The 18820-nt window shown below is 36.7% G+C and overlaps 1 protein-coding gene across 3 annotated transcripts in view; it reads left to right on the top strand.

Moving 5' to 3' along the window:
• The window catches only part of RALGAPA1 (Ral GTPase activating protein catalytic subunit alpha 1), a 125081-nt gene that overhangs the window by 52820 nt on the left and 53441 nt on the right, over positions 1-18820 (top strand). For all 3 annotated transcript variants that reach the window (XM_069858451.1, XM_069858453.1, XM_069858454.1), the window contains 9 exons: positions 1829-1981; positions 3583-3776; positions 3902-4000; positions 4109-4264; positions 5714-5842; positions 6714-6839; positions 8043-8101; positions 11684-11792; positions 17971-18081. In XM_069858451.1, the coding sequence (XP_069714552.1) occupies positions 1829-1981; positions 3583-3776; positions 3902-4000; positions 4109-4264; positions 5714-5842; positions 6714-6839; positions 8043-8101; positions 11684-11792; positions 17971-18081 (1136 nt within the window). The remainder of the gene's footprint in view (positions 1-1828; positions 1982-3582; positions 3777-3901; positions 4001-4108; positions 4265-5713; positions 5843-6713; positions 6840-8042; positions 8102-11683; positions 11793-17970; positions 18082-18820) is intronic.

The following is an 18820-nucleotide window of genomic DNA, read 5'->3' as shown; positions in this document are numbered from 1 at the left end:
TTGTTCAGCAATGTTCTGCTTGACTTTTGTTCTCTTCATTTTTCTCTTTGCTGTGTGCTTGTTGAAAGTCCTCATGGAAAACCTGTTCTTTTTCTGTTTGTTTGGTTTTATATGTTAATAATTTAATTACTTTTTAGTATTTTTTTACTAAGTTCGTAGTATAATTGAATTGACAAGATTTCAGTTAATGAATGAGTTGTCCATTGAGTGATTCTGTTGCTGTTTCTTCTTGTTGTTTGGAACACTGTTTTAGAGAGGCAACATTTGTGTGTCACAGGAATTTAGCTGGGTTTCTTGAGGAAGCAAGGCTTGTGCAATTACAGTGTCTATCTCTGACTGTTCTACGCCCCCAGCAATGTTGGAGCCCATTGTCTAATTTCTGCTAAACTGGCATATAAGAAGAAAACAGAAAGACATTCTTTTCTTTCAAATTTCTTGAAAGATAGGCACCTGTGTAGTAAAAATTGTGTGTATGCAGAATCGCACAACAGGAAGGCTGCAATGTGAATTCCACGTATTAGATACTAGCAAATCCATGCAGAAACTTAACCTCAAAATACACTTATAAGAAATGAATTTTCAGTGGTTCTGCTGCATAGAAAACACTTGTTTCTAAATAGTTTTGCTTTGAAGGTTTTGGGGAGGAAAATTTCATCTTGACTTTTAGGATTATTTCATATCTCTCCCTCTCCTTCCCTCTCTGACCCTCTCAATATCTGTTTCTTTCCCCCTGTCTAATCACTCTTACTCACTCTTAATCTACCTTCATCCACCCCACTTAATGAGGAGAATGCAAGAGAAGTAGGAAAAGATTTCTTTGAACATCTTTTAAGTGTGTTTCACATTATCTTTGTGAGCATGTGGCAAACAAATGATCAGTAGCAAGAGGAGAGTATCATTACCTGTTGAGTGAAATGGTAGTTCGTGTGTGAAACAGTGGTGTCCATCTCTGCTGCATAAAGATGTTGATTTAAATTGATGGTAAAACTCATTGTGTTTGCAGTTTAAAGCAAATAGAAACCGTTGCAGTTTAACAGTGTAATTACCACAGTTTTAATGTTTAAAATTAAACAGTGTTTACCACAGTTTCTGTTCTGATTTTCTGTGAAGTTTTTTAAACAATTTGTTCTCTTTACAAGAAAGAGCATTTTGTAGCCAGTAATTTGGGAAAATTACTATTTTAAGAGAGCCACTTTTCCAGTAGAGACCAAATAGTTGCCTGGATAGATTGCTCAGCAGTGATAATGGAAAAATGCCTTTGCAGCACTGCCATTCGAACTCTTGCATTTTCCTGACTTAGAGGAAATAACATGCCTCTAACTATACAGAACTTTCCCTCCATATGGGTTTTCTCAGCCCAGTCAGCAGAGAAACATCCAAGATTGTCAGTTACTGGTTTTAGCATTTTTATTTTGTAAATAACCTTGTGTGCATTCATAAGCCTGGAAAAGCAGCTGTTCCAAGAAAATTTCTGCTTAAACATTTTACTAGAGAGAAATGTAGGTGAGGGAGTGTATGTGGAGAGAAATTTGGTTCCAAATGCTGGAAGTTTAAAACATTTTAAATTATTTGGACCTAAAATAGAGCTCTGTTAGTCAATTTACCTGTCTGATTTTGGTGTTTATCTCTCAGCTTTCCTGCATGTAATTTCTTTTCTTTGACAGCACTATTCATAGGGAGATCTGCTTACAGTTTTTATATCTTTTCTTGGCCCGATTTGATATATAAGTAGCTCAGTTTTCTTTTAATGCTGTGTTTAGGCAACATCTCAGTAGCTCAAGAAAATAGAAAAGACTTTTAAGGTAACTGTTAAAAATTGCATTTGCAGGCTCTGAAAGTGCTTCTCCAATCCAATCTGCTCTTGGATCCCGATCACAGACACCCTCTCCTGCTACTCTTCATGCAGATCATATTGAGCAGAAGGATATGCAGCTGGATGAGAAGCTCCACCACTCTGTTTTACAGACGCCAGATGACTTAGGCAATAACTGGAACAGAAAATATAAACCTGTTCTTTCTTTCTTTTGAATGCAATGTAGTGAAGTAGCTAGTATCACGTTAGTTGTAAACAGTCCTGTACAAGACTCTTTTCTCTGCACTTTTAAAAGTATTTAATTACAGTGATTTCCTTCAAAAAGCAAACAAAAACCTTATGCATTTTATCTTGCATTTCACTGGAATTATTAACAGTGGGTTAATAGTCCACACGTTTATAATTGTTCTTTTTGATGCTTGAAGTCGTGGCAGCTTAATCCACTATGTGACCCTCTTGTGGACTGATTTCTCATTGATGTACAAATAGTAAGGCATAATTTTAAAATAATGTTATAATTTCTCCTTGGAAGTTTTGTTCTTTTCCCTTTCATATTTAAACAAATTTATAATTATTGTGACTTCCTCAACTATTGAATTCTAAGATACAGTCACTTTGTAAATACAAAGTTTCCATTTGTCCCGTATTTGGTCTCATAGAAACAGAGGAGTGTCTGATGTGTACTTCAGACCCTTTTCCTTTAAGCAGCCAAATGATGGACTGAAATGTCATCATTTTGCTTTGTACTTTGAAATCTACACCCTAAAAAACCATTAGTATCTCTATCACGGTGGTCCAGACCTTCAAAAGAAGAGGCTATGTGATTAGGCTCAATTCAGATTTAATTTTGATTTTGTATGCCTCTGGGAGCTGCAAGATTTTCAGAAGATGTCAGCAAATTCTGATGCTGAGATGTTCTGAAAATCTCCGAGAGGGGTGGAAAGGAGATTCCGAATGCCTGCTGCTTTTAAAACTGTGGCTTGTTAGCTAGTTCAGTGTGTTTGTTTAGCTACTTATGTGCAAGTTGAGTAGATTTCAGCCATTGTAATCTATTGAAATTTTGTATGGACGATCTAGGTTAATCATCTTCCACCTAAAAAAGCATGATCATTCATACAACACTGACGTGTGGAGAGAGCTAGGTGAGAGTTAGGCTGTGGTGCCAGGTTGCTGAATGTTGCTTCTCCACTCGTAGAAATTCATTGCTTTAAGAACGGTAGCCAGAGACAAGTTTATTCTTGCTTTTTTCTGCTTTGCAATAAATTACACTCCTAGAAGATTTTAAGGAAAATTGGATACATGTAAAGATTCTGATAAAATTAGGAAAAATGTAAAGTTGAAATGTAATTTTACTTGGAAGCAGGCAGGTGGAGTTCTGGAGATTCATTGACTCCAGAGATTGGAAGATGGCACTTAAAAAAGGAGTGGCCTTACTATGACCATCAGATCTGTTTTAGGGCTTCAGTATTGACTTTAAATGTTATTTGTGGAAATAATATAAGAAACAGGACAATTCTTGTTCTACAGAGTTTGGCAATAGACACACAGTTAAACATATCCAGTGTTGAGGTGGCTGAATGGGTAAGAAATACCTTACTCTGAAAGACTGATCTTTTTTATCTTTTTTTTGGTTTTTTTTTTGTTTTGTTTTCGTTTTATTTGGTTTTTTCCACTTTTGGTATTAAGAAAACTAGGTATGCAATAGTTCTATCAGATGTTTTTTTTTCCTGGAGAGGTAGGTCTCACTATACTTTTTTCTTCCGTTACAGAAACTAGTGAATTCCCTTCAGAATGTTGCAGTGTGATGGCTGGGGGAACACTCACAGGATGGCACGCAGACGTTGCTACTGTGATGTGGAGGCGCATGCTAGGAATACTGGGAGATGTCAACAGCATAATGGATCCAGAGATTCATGCCCAGGTTTTTGATTACCTTTGTGAGCTGTGGCAGAATCTGGCCAAGGTAAAAGAACTTGAACCTCTTATCCAGTCTGACCTCATACGGCAGGATTATCAGAGGGAAAAGGAACACCACCTCATGTAGTTCCCTTGAATATTTATCTTATATTTTGTTTTTAATAATTTCAGATAAGGGACAATCTTGGTATTTCAACAGATAACCTGACTTCACCAGCTCCACCAGTTTTAATTCCACCTCTAAGAATTCTAACACCTTGGCTGTTCAAGGTAAATTTGATCACTAAGCAGTGAACCAGAATTAGTTGTTCACATAGGTGTAGAAGAGTGGTGCAATTTTTTGATTTATGAATAATAAATATCCTTCTAAAACTATAGGCAACAATGCTGACTGATAAATACAAACAAGGAAAACTACATGCTTATAAACTCATTTGTAAGACAATGAAAAGAAGACAAGATGTTTCTCCAAACAGGGATTTTTTAACTCATTTCTACAATATAATGCACTGCGGACTTCTTCATGTTGATCAAGTAAGTTTAATCGCAAAGTTAAAATTTTGTAACTAAAACCAGAATTGTTCTATCATAAATACTGCATGTATTTTTTTTCAGGTGAGCAATTTAATTTTGTCTTTGAAAGTAGTTGTGACTGATAGTGTTTTAAGGTTTGATGAATGGTGCTCATGTTCTTCCTTTTAATCAGAAATGCTTTTTTTGTAGTCCATTCCAAGCAAATATGAGGGCAGAAAAGATACCTTTTCATTTTTTTTATTGGTCGTATGTTACCAATTAAAGCATGCAAGAAAGAGAAGGAAGCAGATCTCTTAAGATATAATGTTCTGAGTTGCTCTCTGATGCAGCAGTTTAACTAGTGGGAAAGTAAATTGTGCTCACTATATTGGAGTAGTCTGTTTCTACAGCAAGTATAGGAACCAGCAATGTGAGACATGCAGAGTGTTATCTAATCGGTGGGAATTGATCTTTTTCATAGGTTCTAATATGAACAAGTCTGGAAATGATTTATGCCTTAAGCATCCTTGTTAAAGGCTTGTGTCGGAAGTGTGAAAAAGTTGTGTTTGTGAACTTTTCTGAGGAGCAGTTAGAGGTGTAAGGAGATGAAAAGTTCAAATAACCCTGTTTTCATTAACTCAGCAGAACTAAACCAAAATTATTCCACAGATGGTTGCTGGTAGGACAGATCTCCAGGTCCTGCCCTCTAACAACCAGTTAACACTGGTTTTCTTGCTGGATTGCAAATCTTCCTATAACATATTGCCATTTAGTTGGATATCACTACTATTGGAGAACTATTCAAAGGAGGAAGAGGGTTATTTTTTGCCTATTTGTAAACTTGGGATGTTTTTTAATAATTCAAAAATTTTCTGCTTTTTCAATGCTTCAGAAGAAATAGCGGCATATCCCTTAATTTTAAAAACTGCCTCACTAAGTCTTCAAGAACATAATATGACGTGTTGAATAACTGTATACCAGAAATGTGATAATACACTTTATTGTAATTCTTTCTTTATATTAGGGTTCCATACAAATATGAGTAAAAAACTACTACCTTTTTTAAAGTTAGTGAGGTGGTACTTGTTGGAGAGGATTAGGCATGCTGTTAAGAAGGTATAACAGTTGGTTATCTCATTATTATCTCTTCTGTACGTATTTAAATTAATGGATAATTATTTCTAGAATGCTTGAAAGCTAAATATAAATACAGGATGTGACCTCGTGTAGTAGTGTCCAAGGTTAAATTGGTCTACAAAGTATACCACTGTTTACTTATATTAATGTGAATATACTTAAGGAATTTATCTTTTAATGCTGCTCTTCACTCAGTAATGAGTGTCTTAATTGCCACAATGAATTTGCTTTCTTGCATTTTTACTTTCTACCTTTGGTAAATACCTGCTTTTTTTTTTCATTCATTGTTCATCTTGTTGATACTCTTCGTTTTTCCCCTTTTCCTTTTGCAAGGATATTGTCAATACAATCATCAAGCACTGCTCTCCTCAGTTCTTTTCACTTAGTTTGCCTGGTGCCACTATGCTTATTATGGATTTCATTGTGGCAGCAGGAAGAGTGGCTGCCTCTTCTTTCCTCAATGTAAGTATTTGTTAGTTAATTCTCATTTATGCGTGAGTAGAAAGAATTTGAAAGAAGACTGAGCAGTATTTTTCCTTGACTAGAGTGTTAACTTGACCCCAGAATTCAATGCAATGGTTAACAAATACAAATACTGTCAGCGGTTTGTTCTAGAACACCATACATGTAATTCCTCTCAAGAAAATATGTGAAGAATGCAAAAGTTACTATTGAAGCAGAGAATACTCTCTTAGAGTTCTTTGGATTGTGACTGCCATTTATATGTGCTTTAAAATGTTTTAAAATAAATGTCTGTTTTGACTGCACCTCCATGTCTCTGCTATGCAATGACTTTGATGTTCAGGCTTTTATAGCAATACCAGTGTGACTACGTAAGTGCTGTTTACCATGCATACCTGTACTCACTCAAAGTTCCCCAGTACTCCCCTCTGTGAGTCTTGACTGTTTCATAACATCGTTCCCCCTTTAACCAACTGTGAAATCAGCCTCTCTTAAGGTACTATCTGAAACCTCTGTCAGCTTCTTACGCTGGTACCTGTAATGTCCAGTAATGCCTCATGCCATGTCCACATCCTCTTCAATTAGCTAAACCTAAGACCCAAACCTAGTTAACAGTACAGTTGTTCGTCTCTTGTCCTAACAATTCCTCTGGTTCTTTTTGACCATTTTGGAAAATGGGAACATGGGGCATGCACGAGTAGCAATTCACAGGGCTCTGGTCTCTGTTAGCTCAGATCTACAGAATTTGCAGAAAGAGAAAGGAGATGGTCACGTAGGGTTTCAGCCATTGTTCTCTTTTAAGGCAGCTAGAAATGTCAGCTTCCTGATTGCAGTAAGAATATATATTTCTCCCCACCTTTTTTTCTTTTAGGCACCAAGAGTTGAAGCACAAGTTCTTTTAGGATCTCTAGTCTGTTTTCCCAATTTATATCATGAACTACCAGCTCTTCATCCAAACATTCCTGACATTGCTGTGTCTCATTTTACAGATGTTAAGGTATGAATTTGAAGAAATTTTGGAATGTATTCAGCTACCAAGCGTATCTTTAATGTGATATAGTTCCAGGAAATACTAACTAAAAGTTTTAAGAGTAAAAATTTTTAGAAATCATTTCAAATAGATTATAAGGCTCAAGATCCCACAAAAATCTTTCAAAAATTATATTAGTAAACATGCTTTATAATTGCTGATAACTTAATAATAAGGTATTTTCATTTGTTTGTAAAAGAAGATGATGTGTTATCTCACCTTTTTGTGCCTGCTGTCATTGTGGCTGTTTGCAGTCTCACAGATGTAATCAGTTGAGAAGGAGAAGATTGAGGAGTTCAAGATACGTTATTTAATTTATTGAGAATTCACAGCTGGTGAAATCTGTCGTTGTTCCTAGTGGCTTTAAAGACCTCTGCACATCAGTATGTCCTTCTAGACGAAAAGCAAAGATTGATAGAGACCTCACCCTTACTAGCATTAGACAGAGTCAGGTAGTGTGCCAGTATACTGAAACTGGACAGAGCTCAGTTCGTGGATTTAATTGCTGTATGTGTGTCAAGTATGATTACTATGTCTAAAGAAGGCTCCCAGTACGTTTCCAAGTTCTTTTGGTTTAGAGAGAGGTGATGGCTTGGAAGCTGCTTTGCACCTTGCTTCCTTTTGGGGACTGATTTTGAATTCTTTCTCATCTTTATTGCATAAAATTAGTCACTTGAGCTATATTGAGAGCTACTTGCAGTTTTACAAACATTTCGTAGCAGTTGAGTCAGAATCCTTCTTCATACCATTCTTAAGGCACTAGAATCACTTGTTCTGCAACTACTTCCAAAAGCTTTTAAAATCAATATAATTTTTAAAAACTTCAACATAATACATGGTTTCCTTGGTACCTGTCAGGGCTATTCACAGAAGCTAGCTTTAGGAAGACTTTTTTTTTAACCCTTGATATTTTATGGAAATGTATTGGCAAGAGTTGGATCAGCAAAAACTAGGGCAGTAACCTGTGGAATATTCTTGGGGCAGCACAATAATGAGATCTGGGGCAGACTAGAAGCATGGAGTAGTGGTAAGCAAACAATCCATCTGACCACAAACCTAAAGACCAGCTAAGCAACGTGCCTGTGTGTGCTGTAATACAGTACTAGTTTACTAATGCTTCATGTCATGGACTTATTAGTAAATAAGCTAATGTTTTCCTCTTTGTTTTAGGAACTCATAATTAAAACTGTGTTGAGTTCAGCGAGAGAGGAGCCATCTGGTCCTGCACGGTAGGTCATACAAAAAAAGCTTCTGAATTAATAGATTCTTTTATTTGTTATAGTGGTTTGAGTTGGATATACTGAAGAGCTTAAGGTAAAAGTCTGTATGTGTTTTGTTCATGGTTTGCTTTGCCATTATCAAAACTGTGGTTTACCCCATGAATGTGAAGTTGTTTGTAAACATTTGTTTGTAAACATCTGACATTTTTTGTCAGACCAGATACTTGTCTGGCCCAATATCCTTTCTGTCATAGTGGCTGATAGAAAAGAGTGTTAATGTGGGTAAGAATATAAGCTCTGTGCTCTCCCCTACCTTGATGTTCAGCTCAGGGATTTTCTGTACTAGAGGGGCATTTTTGAATTTGATTAAGGACAAGATTACACATGAGGGAGGTATGCTTATTTTTTATTAAACTGCATGATTTAGTTTGAAAAACCAGAAATAATCCAAGGTACATGAACCTTTCTTTACGGTATGGAAAAGAAGTAGACGATATTGAGCTAAGCATTAAACTGGGAATGATTGCTCAGATACTTAAACCTAAGCATCTTCATCAAATTGGGAGCTTCAAAGAAGATACTTACCAGTTGTCTTTTCTATTTCTTAGTTTGCTTAGGATTTCCTTACCCATCCCCTGAGGCTTTCAGTTACAGAGTTCTGAGTATGGAATTGGAACAGGAATCTATAATACCTACTAAGAAAAAAGCACGCCTGCGTGCCTTGTCTTTTTGGGTGGCGTGTCTGTATGTGCTCAATTAATAAATTGTTAGTTAACAAATGCAGGATGCTGGACAACATGCCTGAAAAACTATACTGGATAGATCACTTCATTGAACCTTAAACTGTTTTATCAGAAAACAAAGAGCAGTTTTCATCAGCCCACTTACCTATTCTTCACTTGATCTGGTAATCAACACAGGGAGAGGAAGGAATGTTCCGAGATAATTTTCATTCCATTTTTCATGTTCTTTTACAAAACTAAGTTCTAAAAAGCATTAACAGTCTCCACTTTGCTTTTGAAAAAGGTGGTTTAAATCCATTTGCTTCAGAACATTATTACTGATCCTGTGGCAATGAAGCATACAGTAATAAAGCACGTGAAGCACACATCAGTTCTGACAGTGTGGCTGGGAAGAGGGAGGGAACAACCTGTATGTCCCCATATCCTGTCTGGCTGTGAGGGTGTTTATATAGGACCAGAGGCACACGGGCATGCCTAGCCTTTCAGAGGGCTGAGTTATGCTGCCTTCAAAATGCAAAGCTGGACTGCTGTGTATAATAACATTAAATAAAGATTACAAAGGAATACATTCCCAATGTCTCTTTGGGTTTTCTGAACCCTTCTTCTGGGGTAGAGATGGATATATCTTTGTTATGAGTGTTTCTAAGGCTCCTGAAGTTTGGCTGCCTCTCTCCTCAGTGGGAGTTTATCTACTGTCTCTTTTGGGAATAATTTCTCCGATACTGTCCACTTCACAGCAGTTCACCTGGGTTATTGTGAGACGTCATGCTTAGGATCTGCAATATGATTTTGCCATGCTAGCTCAGCCACTGTTAGAGGCTTAATTATCTTTGCAGCTCCCTAGGAGGGGACTTTGAGTTCTTGGAACTTAGGTGCCTCACTTTGTATATTTCAAGCAAGTCTAGGTGCTGTTATTGTTACTGAAGCTATAAATCTCTGTTCCTTATCTCTTCCACAGAGGGTCAGTGTTTTGCATTTCATTACATATTTGACCCAGCTGAGCTAGTTATGTGAAGTGTGTTCTGCTCTCAGATCTCCATCTATAAAGATTAACTGTATTAATCAAATTCTTCTGCTGCTGCCAACTGTCTGAAAAAGGAGTGACAGGTTGATGAACTTGTTCATCAAGGCTGTGATTCTTTAATAACGACATTGTAGCCACATAACTACACAGTTTTTCAGAGACTACTCTGAATAACGGTAGTGAAACTAGTGTCGTTGGTAGAAACCTCAGTCCTAGATATTTTTCCCATCAATTATGTCACCAGATGTAGAATGGATCTTGGTAGCATGAAGAAAAGCATAAATAGTAACATAGGCATAGAGTTGTCTACTCTTCTATATACTAAAGGTTTATTTTTTGAGTCAGCATACACAATCTGTCAAAGTTTATTGTTAAATCTATTCTATGTTATCCTTTTCTTTTGTTCAAAAAGGATTGAAATGCATACTGTGGAATAGCAGAGGTGTAGCTTTGGAAGTGATGAGTACTTCTGTAAGCTCTCCCTCCTCTGAAACTGTAGTGTGTGTAAAATATTCCTGGCTGTAACTTGCCTATATGGTCCTGAATTTTTTTTCAGAGGAGAAAGTTACAATACTCTTAGATAGACTGATCCAGTACTTATATAATTTTTACAGTCAGGTTGTTTTTATTACCAGTATATAGGAGAGAAATCTTTTCCACTGGAAATTAAACTTTTCAATGACTTACCACACATCAGAAGGTTTTGTATAATTTCCTTCCTTAATTGTGATCTAGACTCAGTGCACCCTTCAATTTCTCCTCCATGTGTAATGTTCTGCAAAGCTGTTTATAATTTTTGTCACTTTTTTCCTGACTTCCCTCAAGCTTCCTAAGTTATAGTAATCAAAATGTAATGGAACAGGGTGGTTTGACATCTTGTTTACACTATTATGAAAACTTAATTCCAAAATGTATTTTTGCTACCTGTTAGTAGTTTTATGATTCTGTGTAGCCTTAAAATTGTTTTTCTACAACACGGGCTTTGTAGCCACTTCTGTTTGTATTCTAGCATGAGTTTTCCTTCCCAGATGTAATGCTTTGCAGTTCCCATGACCACCTTTCATCTTGTCAATTTTAGACTGCTTTCCAGTTTTATCCAGAGGAATTTGAATTTTGAAGTTGTTTCCAAAATCTTTTCAGCCTATGTTTTTGAAGATAATTAATAATGATCCAGAAATTGTTTAAGCTAGTTTATTAACATTTTTTTAACAGATTTTATCCATTTCTGCTGATTCAAACACATATGTCTAAATACTCTTTACCTTTACACTTCTTTTCCATTTCCTGATTGTAAATGAATAAGCAACAAGAATAGTTGAAGTATGTAATCACTACATACATATACTGTCTCTAGCATTAATTTACCTCTCCTCTATTCATCTTTGTTTATTGTGAGTTTAAAAAATGTTAATATTTATGGAAAAATAACTCTTTGTCTCTGTCTCCCAGAAGTTCTTAACAAATGTGAGCAACTCTCATGTTAGGGAAAAGGAACCTCACACCACAATTCTTACTTTGTCTTAAGAAAATATGTGATTTCAGGTAGTGTTTTTAATCCAAAAACCATGTAGAGATGCTGGAGTTCTTGATGTCTTTTAGATTTTTCAGTTGTTTAGCAGGGTGCTTTCTTTGTCCTTTCTTGTGCATTCAAGAATTGGAATTTCTCATTTTCAAATAAGTTACAGGATTATGAAGGTTTTTGTGTAGTTATTTTTTAAATAGTAAGAACATGTCTGTTAGATTTTAGCAAGACATGTAATGAATCATAAAAATTGCACATTGTTGTAGCTTGTTCTTAACTTGTCCTCCAACATTGCTTTGCAGATGTGTTGCTCTTTGCAGCCTTGGTATTTGGATCTGTGAGGAGCTAGTTCATGAATCACATCATCCTCAGATCAAGGAAGCATTGAATGTGATTTGTGTTTCTTTAAAGGTGAGAGACTAACTTTTACAATGTATGTTGCCTTTATATTAAAAGATACTTTGGAATTTATTTATTTATTGCCAGTTAAAATAATTTGGGCAGTGAGAAATAGAGACAAAATTTCAAACACCACATTTCTCTGCCTTCTACCTTTCCCAGACTCAATTTCACTCCTTCATTCCCAACTCCTCTACCTCCTCCCTCCTCCTCCCGAGTAGTACAGAGAGGACGGGGAATCTGGAGTTACTGTCAGTCCATGACAGTTCCTATTTGCGCCTCCTTTTTCCCTGTTCTAGTGTGGGTCCATCCACTGGCTGCACTCCTTCTGGCTGCACGCCTGCTCCATCATGGGCTGTCTGTAGGCTGCAGTTCCTTCAGGAAATACCCAGTGCTGAGTGTGGATATCTCCGTCCTCATGGTCTTTTCCCTAGGCTGCAGAGAAATCTGTACTCCAGCATCTGCAGCACCTGCTCCTCCGTCTTTTGATCTTCATGTTCACCTGCTGTTTCTTGTTCCTGTTTATTTTCCTTTGTCTGCCTGTGTGGTGTTTTTATCCTTAGATATGTTTTTACAAGGGTGCCGTGCACTTGGCAGATGGGCTCAACTGTGTTCTTTGGTAGGTGTGTTGCAAAGTTGGCTCTAACCTTCTCTGTCTGACATGGGACATTCCCTAGCCTTCTGCTCATAGAGACCTCTCCATAGCCTATCATCAAAACCTTTCCATATACACCCAGTACAGATCCAAACAAAGACTCTGGAGTACAAAAGTATTGGAGTCTTTTATTGTCTAGCACTCATCTGTTGTCTAGGCTAGCCATGGATGCTGAGGGAAGTCACATTCCTCACTAGTTGGCTTCCTGCATTCCCCTTGTACTCTTTGGCTGGCAGACTGAGCACAGCATCCAGTGTAAGAGCAAGACAGGGAAGAAAGCGAGGTGGCAAATGCAAAGAAGCTGTTTCACAAAGCTTCTCATGCTTCTTGCTCATTGCTCCCTCCTTGCCCCAACCCATCAATCTTCTGAGTTGAAGAGCCATTGCATTTTGCAGTATTGCTTCTTGGCTCAGGCTAGATATTTAGGGAGATGTAGAGTACTTCTGCATGCGTGTAAGCACTGGCGGGTGTTTGATTTCCTGTAGGAAAGTGTTGTTTTGTGCTCATTCCAGGACATGTCATTCAGGCCAGTGCTTGCTAGAAAAAAACTGAATCCCAAGACAAGTCAAGAGTTCGCATCAAAGTTGATGTGAATAAAGTACCTGTTGAAAGGGAATGATGAGAACTCTAATTTTGGTGAAAAGTAAAAGGTACTTGTTTTTATGGCTATCGTTAACATTTATTTCCTGAGTTTTATGAAGCATGCTGTAATACTGGGTAGTTTTACAGTTTTTTCAGAAGGATTTAAGTGTTTCTTTTTAATGGGTGTGGTGGGTTGGCCCCAGCTAGCAAGGAGACTCTCACACAGCCGTTCACCGACTCTTCCACCCCTAGTTAGGAGAGGGGAGAATGTGGAAAGAACAACAGTGGGTTTGTGTCCCCTTCTCATAGAGGCCACACCTGCAGCCCTGCACTGCCAAAAGCTTCCCACCTGTACCCACTACAGTGGTTCTGAAACTAATTAGTAAGATAAAGCTTAGTCTCTGGTGGTTACCATGTAATTCTATAGAAACACCTTCACATTGAAGTTTTCGAAATCTAGGATATTCTACCATTTTAGTATGTTCTGTTCAGAATCTGTTCAACATAGCTAGTATGCACAATGATCCCCACCTGGAAATGCAACTTGATCAGATACAGCTGGCTCTTTGCAGTGCAATGCCTATATAATGCTTCTGAATAGAAGAGATTTTCTAACATTTGTCTGACTTTCTTTTGCGAATGACAATTCACCGTTCTGACAGTAGCGTCACTGGATTTCAACTCTGGTCATGAGATTTTGGTAGTAGTGTATGAACATTATATTCCTTTCATGATCTTTGTTAAAAAGCTGCACCTTTTGGGCTTTCTTTTTCCTTGATGAGTCTTTTTGTTCTCCTAATTTTGCAAATTTTTCTCCAATTTGTTCATATTTTATGGAGCAATTAGAATATTATTTAAAAACTTGTAAGTTCAAGAATTTTCCAAACTTACATGTTTATAAACAATTTCTTCAACATTTAAAATATTTCCCAGTTTTTCTCAGAACCTGCCTACATGCTCATTGAAAACTTGAAAATTCACTGAATAGTCTAGTCTTTATATATATATACATTGATAAAAATCGGGGTGTACACCTGTTATACATGACTTGTGTCAGATGTTTTGAACTAACTGTTCTTTTCTTTTCAACAGTGGGAATGTGAAAAGTATCTGAGCAAATCAGCCGATCATATCCTGTGAAGCAGGATTTGAGTACATGTCTAAAATTGGTAGCTGCAGGGCTTTTAGTATTAGACTCTAAATTACAATTTCCTGTTTTGCTAAATCACATTCTTCCTTTGCAGCTTCACTAATACTCTTTCCAGGGTTTTTCCCTTGCTTTTTAATACCCACTTAGCAGTGCATTCATCAAGTTCCTGTGCAAGTTTGGTAGTAGGTAAATGATGCTTGTTTTATCTTACTTCTGCAATTTATCAAAGTTTGAACTGTGCATCCTGACATTTACTGTGATTTCTCTTATTTTTCTTTGACATATTTATTGAACCAATTACTTGTATTTCATTTATATTAAACATAAATTGTTTCTTGAATAAGAAGACAAAGATCTTTATATTTTGACTGTGCTTGGCTTTGCTTTGTTTTGTGTTGGCAAAAACATCCAGAGCATGTTGTTTTTTCTCATGTTGTGAGCAGTGGTATAGATTCACAATAGAGTTTAATCATGACACAAAATGTTCATAAATATATCATGGGAGTAGCAAATTAGCTCCAATTTGTTACCTAATAAATCTCCTAGCTTCCAAGTAGTCAGAGATTTAAACTCCCAGAATGGATTATTTTCTTATTTTCAGGAGAAATTAATGGATAGGGAGCTATAGTGCTAGTTCTACTTACTGATAAGTACAATTGACCAAATATCATTGAATTGACAAGTTAGCAACAATTATATGCCTGTTTCTGAAATACAGAAGCATTTTCGGAACTGCAGTCCAGCAGATTACTCTGGATATACCTAGAACTTCTCACGGCAGTGTGGTGGTGTGGGGATCTGTGTTAACCTCTGCTGAGGTCTGAGCCCAAGGGAACCTAGCCAGCCATCCAGACCCCTGCATCTCATGTTTATTTTATGCTCCTCTCAAGAATGCAGATACATAACAAAATTTTTTGTACAGGCATAGTTGAAAGAGTGCTACACAGTTTATTTGCAAGTGTGGACAGGGTTAAACTACTAACATAACATTCAGAAAGCAATCAACCCTTGCAAAAATGAAAAGTATTATTAAGACTACCCTTACGAGAAAACCCTGAGAGTTAGGTACAAGGCAGAGTGCCTGTTCATTGAGAGCTTCCCCCTCATAGATCAGCTTTTAAAAAATTATGTCCACAGTTGCACTACTGAATATAAAATCTTACAAAAGTAGTGAATGCTTATGCTTTATAACGTACTGTATTTTCCAGAGATAGAGAATGGCAGGTGAAACGTTTGTAGCACTGCACAGCTGCCTTCATGGCACATCTTGGTCTTGGAGAGGAAGTCAGAACAAAGCAGCAGATTTGAAAGAGGTGAATTGTTTTGATATCCAGCATAAACTGAGTGTTGTTGCTTGAGTTTAGGAAAACGTCCTTCCTTCCAGGTCACACAGCCCTATAAGTATCTGTTCTAAAGTGTCTATACATTCTTTTGAAATGTGATATATTGACCATGCTGGGACAGATTTCTGAAGCAGATGAAGAGTTTGATCTGTTTGGGCCAATCTTAATCAAAACTTCCTACTAGGTGCTCTTGCTGTGAATAAGAAAACTTGAGCGCACAAGATCTGAATTTTATTGTTATTCATTACTTTATACCTTCAGATTTTCTGCGAACTTTTTCATCAGTGACTTTTGTTCCCTTTCTTAAATTAGAGAATACTAGAAATTTACTTCAACCAGAGAACAGAAAGACGTTAACTAATTTGCACAAACCAGCACTGGAAATCATTCACTCTTCTTCATCTTAGAGCCTGATGATCCTCCTCATAAAAAAAAAAAGAAATTACAAATAAAAAGAAAATCCTCCCTGTTTTAAGTAGTAAATGGCTGATTGTTCCAAGACTCTGAGAAATTTCCAGGCGTGAACATTTGAAACTACTCTGCTTACTGTGCTCTTACAATGGCCTTTCACAGCATGGCGAGAGGCTGTCTCATGAGGGATAAAAAATAATGGTGTTCTTGCCATAAGCTCTGGGAAGACTCACAGATGTAAGATGTCTGCAGTGGTATAGTTAAAAGCTGAGAAACAAGGAAAGTCAGAACAAGAATTAACTACCCTGTGTGCTCTGTTTTCTGTCTTTGTGGCTGATTCATAAGAGCTATTTATAGTCTTTATGCTTGCATAGATAACACAAATAAAAAGTGTTCATTAAAGCTTTGTCTCCATACTTTTCCTTTTGCTTGTATCTTTCTTTTGAAGTCCTTAAACGTAAGAAGTGATAGTTCTGTTCTGATAAGAAGCTCGCCCAAGGCAGGGTTTTCTTCCAGTTTATTTTCAAACTTTAAAGTTTTTGCCATGCAAAAATTTTAGTCTGAAATCCTTAATTTTCTGTTCAGGCCTCATTGCTTAGGTGTTTCAACTTTCACAAGACTTTATAATTTTAAGGTTTGTGAGATATACCATTCCCTAAAAGGTTAACAGAATTGGACTGATTAAGAAAACAGTCTAAGAAGCCAAGAAATTAAATCAAAGTATTTTTGCAATATATTTACCCTTTTATGAGTTCAGAGGTAGACACTTAGTCACCTTGCAACACAGACCTGTGACAGCTTCACTGCTAAGTAAAGTGAGATTAAAACATGTAAACTACTTCTTTATTCTTTTAATCATGCAGGAATTCTGATGCAATTTACTTCCTTGTAGGAAACAGAATAGGATTTTTCATAATTAAAGGATTAATTACCTCATTATTTTCTGAGTGATTTGAGATTCATCAGTATTTACAGCTTGGAAGTCTTATTTTCAGTAGAGTATTTTCTTGGATAATAAGGTGTTTGAAATCATTCCCTTGAGGCTGTTGCATGTTACTTTTTCTTCTGTGTAGTTTGTGCTGTCTTCTGAAGCCTGTAGCTTTGTTGTGCTAATAACCATTTTGGTTAGATTTGTCTTTACCTAAGATTTGTAGGATTTTAATGCCCTAGATGAATAAAATTCACTTGAAAAAATCAGTTTGTGCTTGTTGTTTGGTGCACAGCTTAATGTTTTAAGGCAAGTGCAATGAAAGAAGCATCCTCAGTTACACATCCTGTCCATTAACAATTTAGGGAAACATATCCCTGTCTCTTCGTTTCTTTATCTTACCACTAAGGAGTGTAGGGCAGCATGTGCATCCACCCCCAAGGCTGGGGACTAACTGCATGAATGCACTCCTGTCAGTCAAGGAAAAAGTGCTAACTAAAACATTTTAGTAACTGTTGAAGGCAAGCTCCAGTGCAGCAACGTTCTCCTGCCTTTAAAAGGTAGCAAAAAATAAAGAGGAATTAAGCACAGGAGCCGAGGGGCATTCATTTCCATTCAGACAAATGCTATGCACTGCAGTCAGTAATAAACAGAACTGTTAGTGTCACTATAAGTAACATCTTGCATTTTGAATGTGTAGCTGTTCACCTGCCTTGGTTCCCAAGAATGACCTCCAATTTTGGAATTGGATCGTTGGTTTTTTGCAGTGATGCATTAATATTGGTAATCATTAAGGTAACAATAAGTGAATTTGTTCTTCCTCGCGTCGTGATACTGTACTAACCAGCCTGAAGCTAGTTAGGAGATTCTTCTTCACTTTCCCTCATTGAATGAAAGTCTCTGATTGTCTGTCCCAAACCTTTGGTGTTAGCTACTAACATTTGGTTATGACTATAAAATAATTCCTTTAAAATTTTGTAAACTTTGATTTTGTTCCTCAGGCAAATAGGTACATAAGGAACTATATGTATAAAACCATCACTGAAATTGCTGACTGTCTTTTCACATGATTTACGTGGAATCACGTACTCATTGTCACTGTGTTGCGTTCTCTTTTCTAGTTTCCAAATAAAACGGTAGCCCAGGTTGCCTGCAGTATGCTGAACATGCTGATACATTATGTGCATAGACTTCAAGTATATCAAGCTGATTCACCTTTAAGAATTATTCAAGTAAGTCATTTATTAAAATTTGAAATGTCGAATTCTTTTAATGCAACAGTATAATATATTTCACTGAATTAAAATACCGGCATATTGGCAAGTATGTTTCATAAAACATGGAATTAGTATAAACATAATCTTATTGAACATTAACTGTAATTCATATCGCACTTACTGACTCCAGTATTAATGTGTAAAAAGGCTATATCATGCTTATTTTTTTCTCAGATAGAGCCATGTCATTATATACATAAGAATGTTGTCAGTAAAGTCCAAGGCTATTTAATAATAAACGTCTTCTAATATGTTTATTTAAGGTTAGTGAGAAAGTGATTGCTTAAAATATGGATCTGCAATTGTATTTTGCATATCTGCATGCAAGACACTTTGCATTAAAGTGTTTTAATATAAAGCAAAAATAATTATTTTGAATATGCTTTAAATGACAAGGGAGTAGGCTGTGGCCTCTGCAACTCTGAACCACAGAGAAAAGATAGAGGTCTCCCAGGTAACCAGTAGGAGAATTGTGTGAAAGCTTCATAAGAGATGTAGCAAGCGTTTTTCTGCTCCTCTGCAGTCATACTGCTGATTAAGTAGAGGCAGGTTGTTTACAAATTCCAGTATTTCTAAGAAATAATGGAGCTCCAGCAGGCCCATACACACACCCACATAAGGCTCCTTCCTGCACCCTGCAAGTGTGTTGAATTAATTTCTCTTCCTGTCTGAATATTTGAAGCAGCTGTATAAT

The sequence above is a fragment of the Phaenicophaeus curvirostris genome, chromosome 5 (genome assembly GCF_032191515.1).
Source record: "Phaenicophaeus curvirostris isolate KB17595 chromosome 5, BPBGC_Pcur_1.0, whole genome shotgun sequence".
Taxonomy (NCBI): Eukaryota; Metazoa; Chordata; class Aves; order Cuculiformes; family Cuculidae; genus Phaenicophaeus; species Phaenicophaeus curvirostris.
This window is presented reverse-complemented; position numbering and strand designations above follow the sequence as displayed.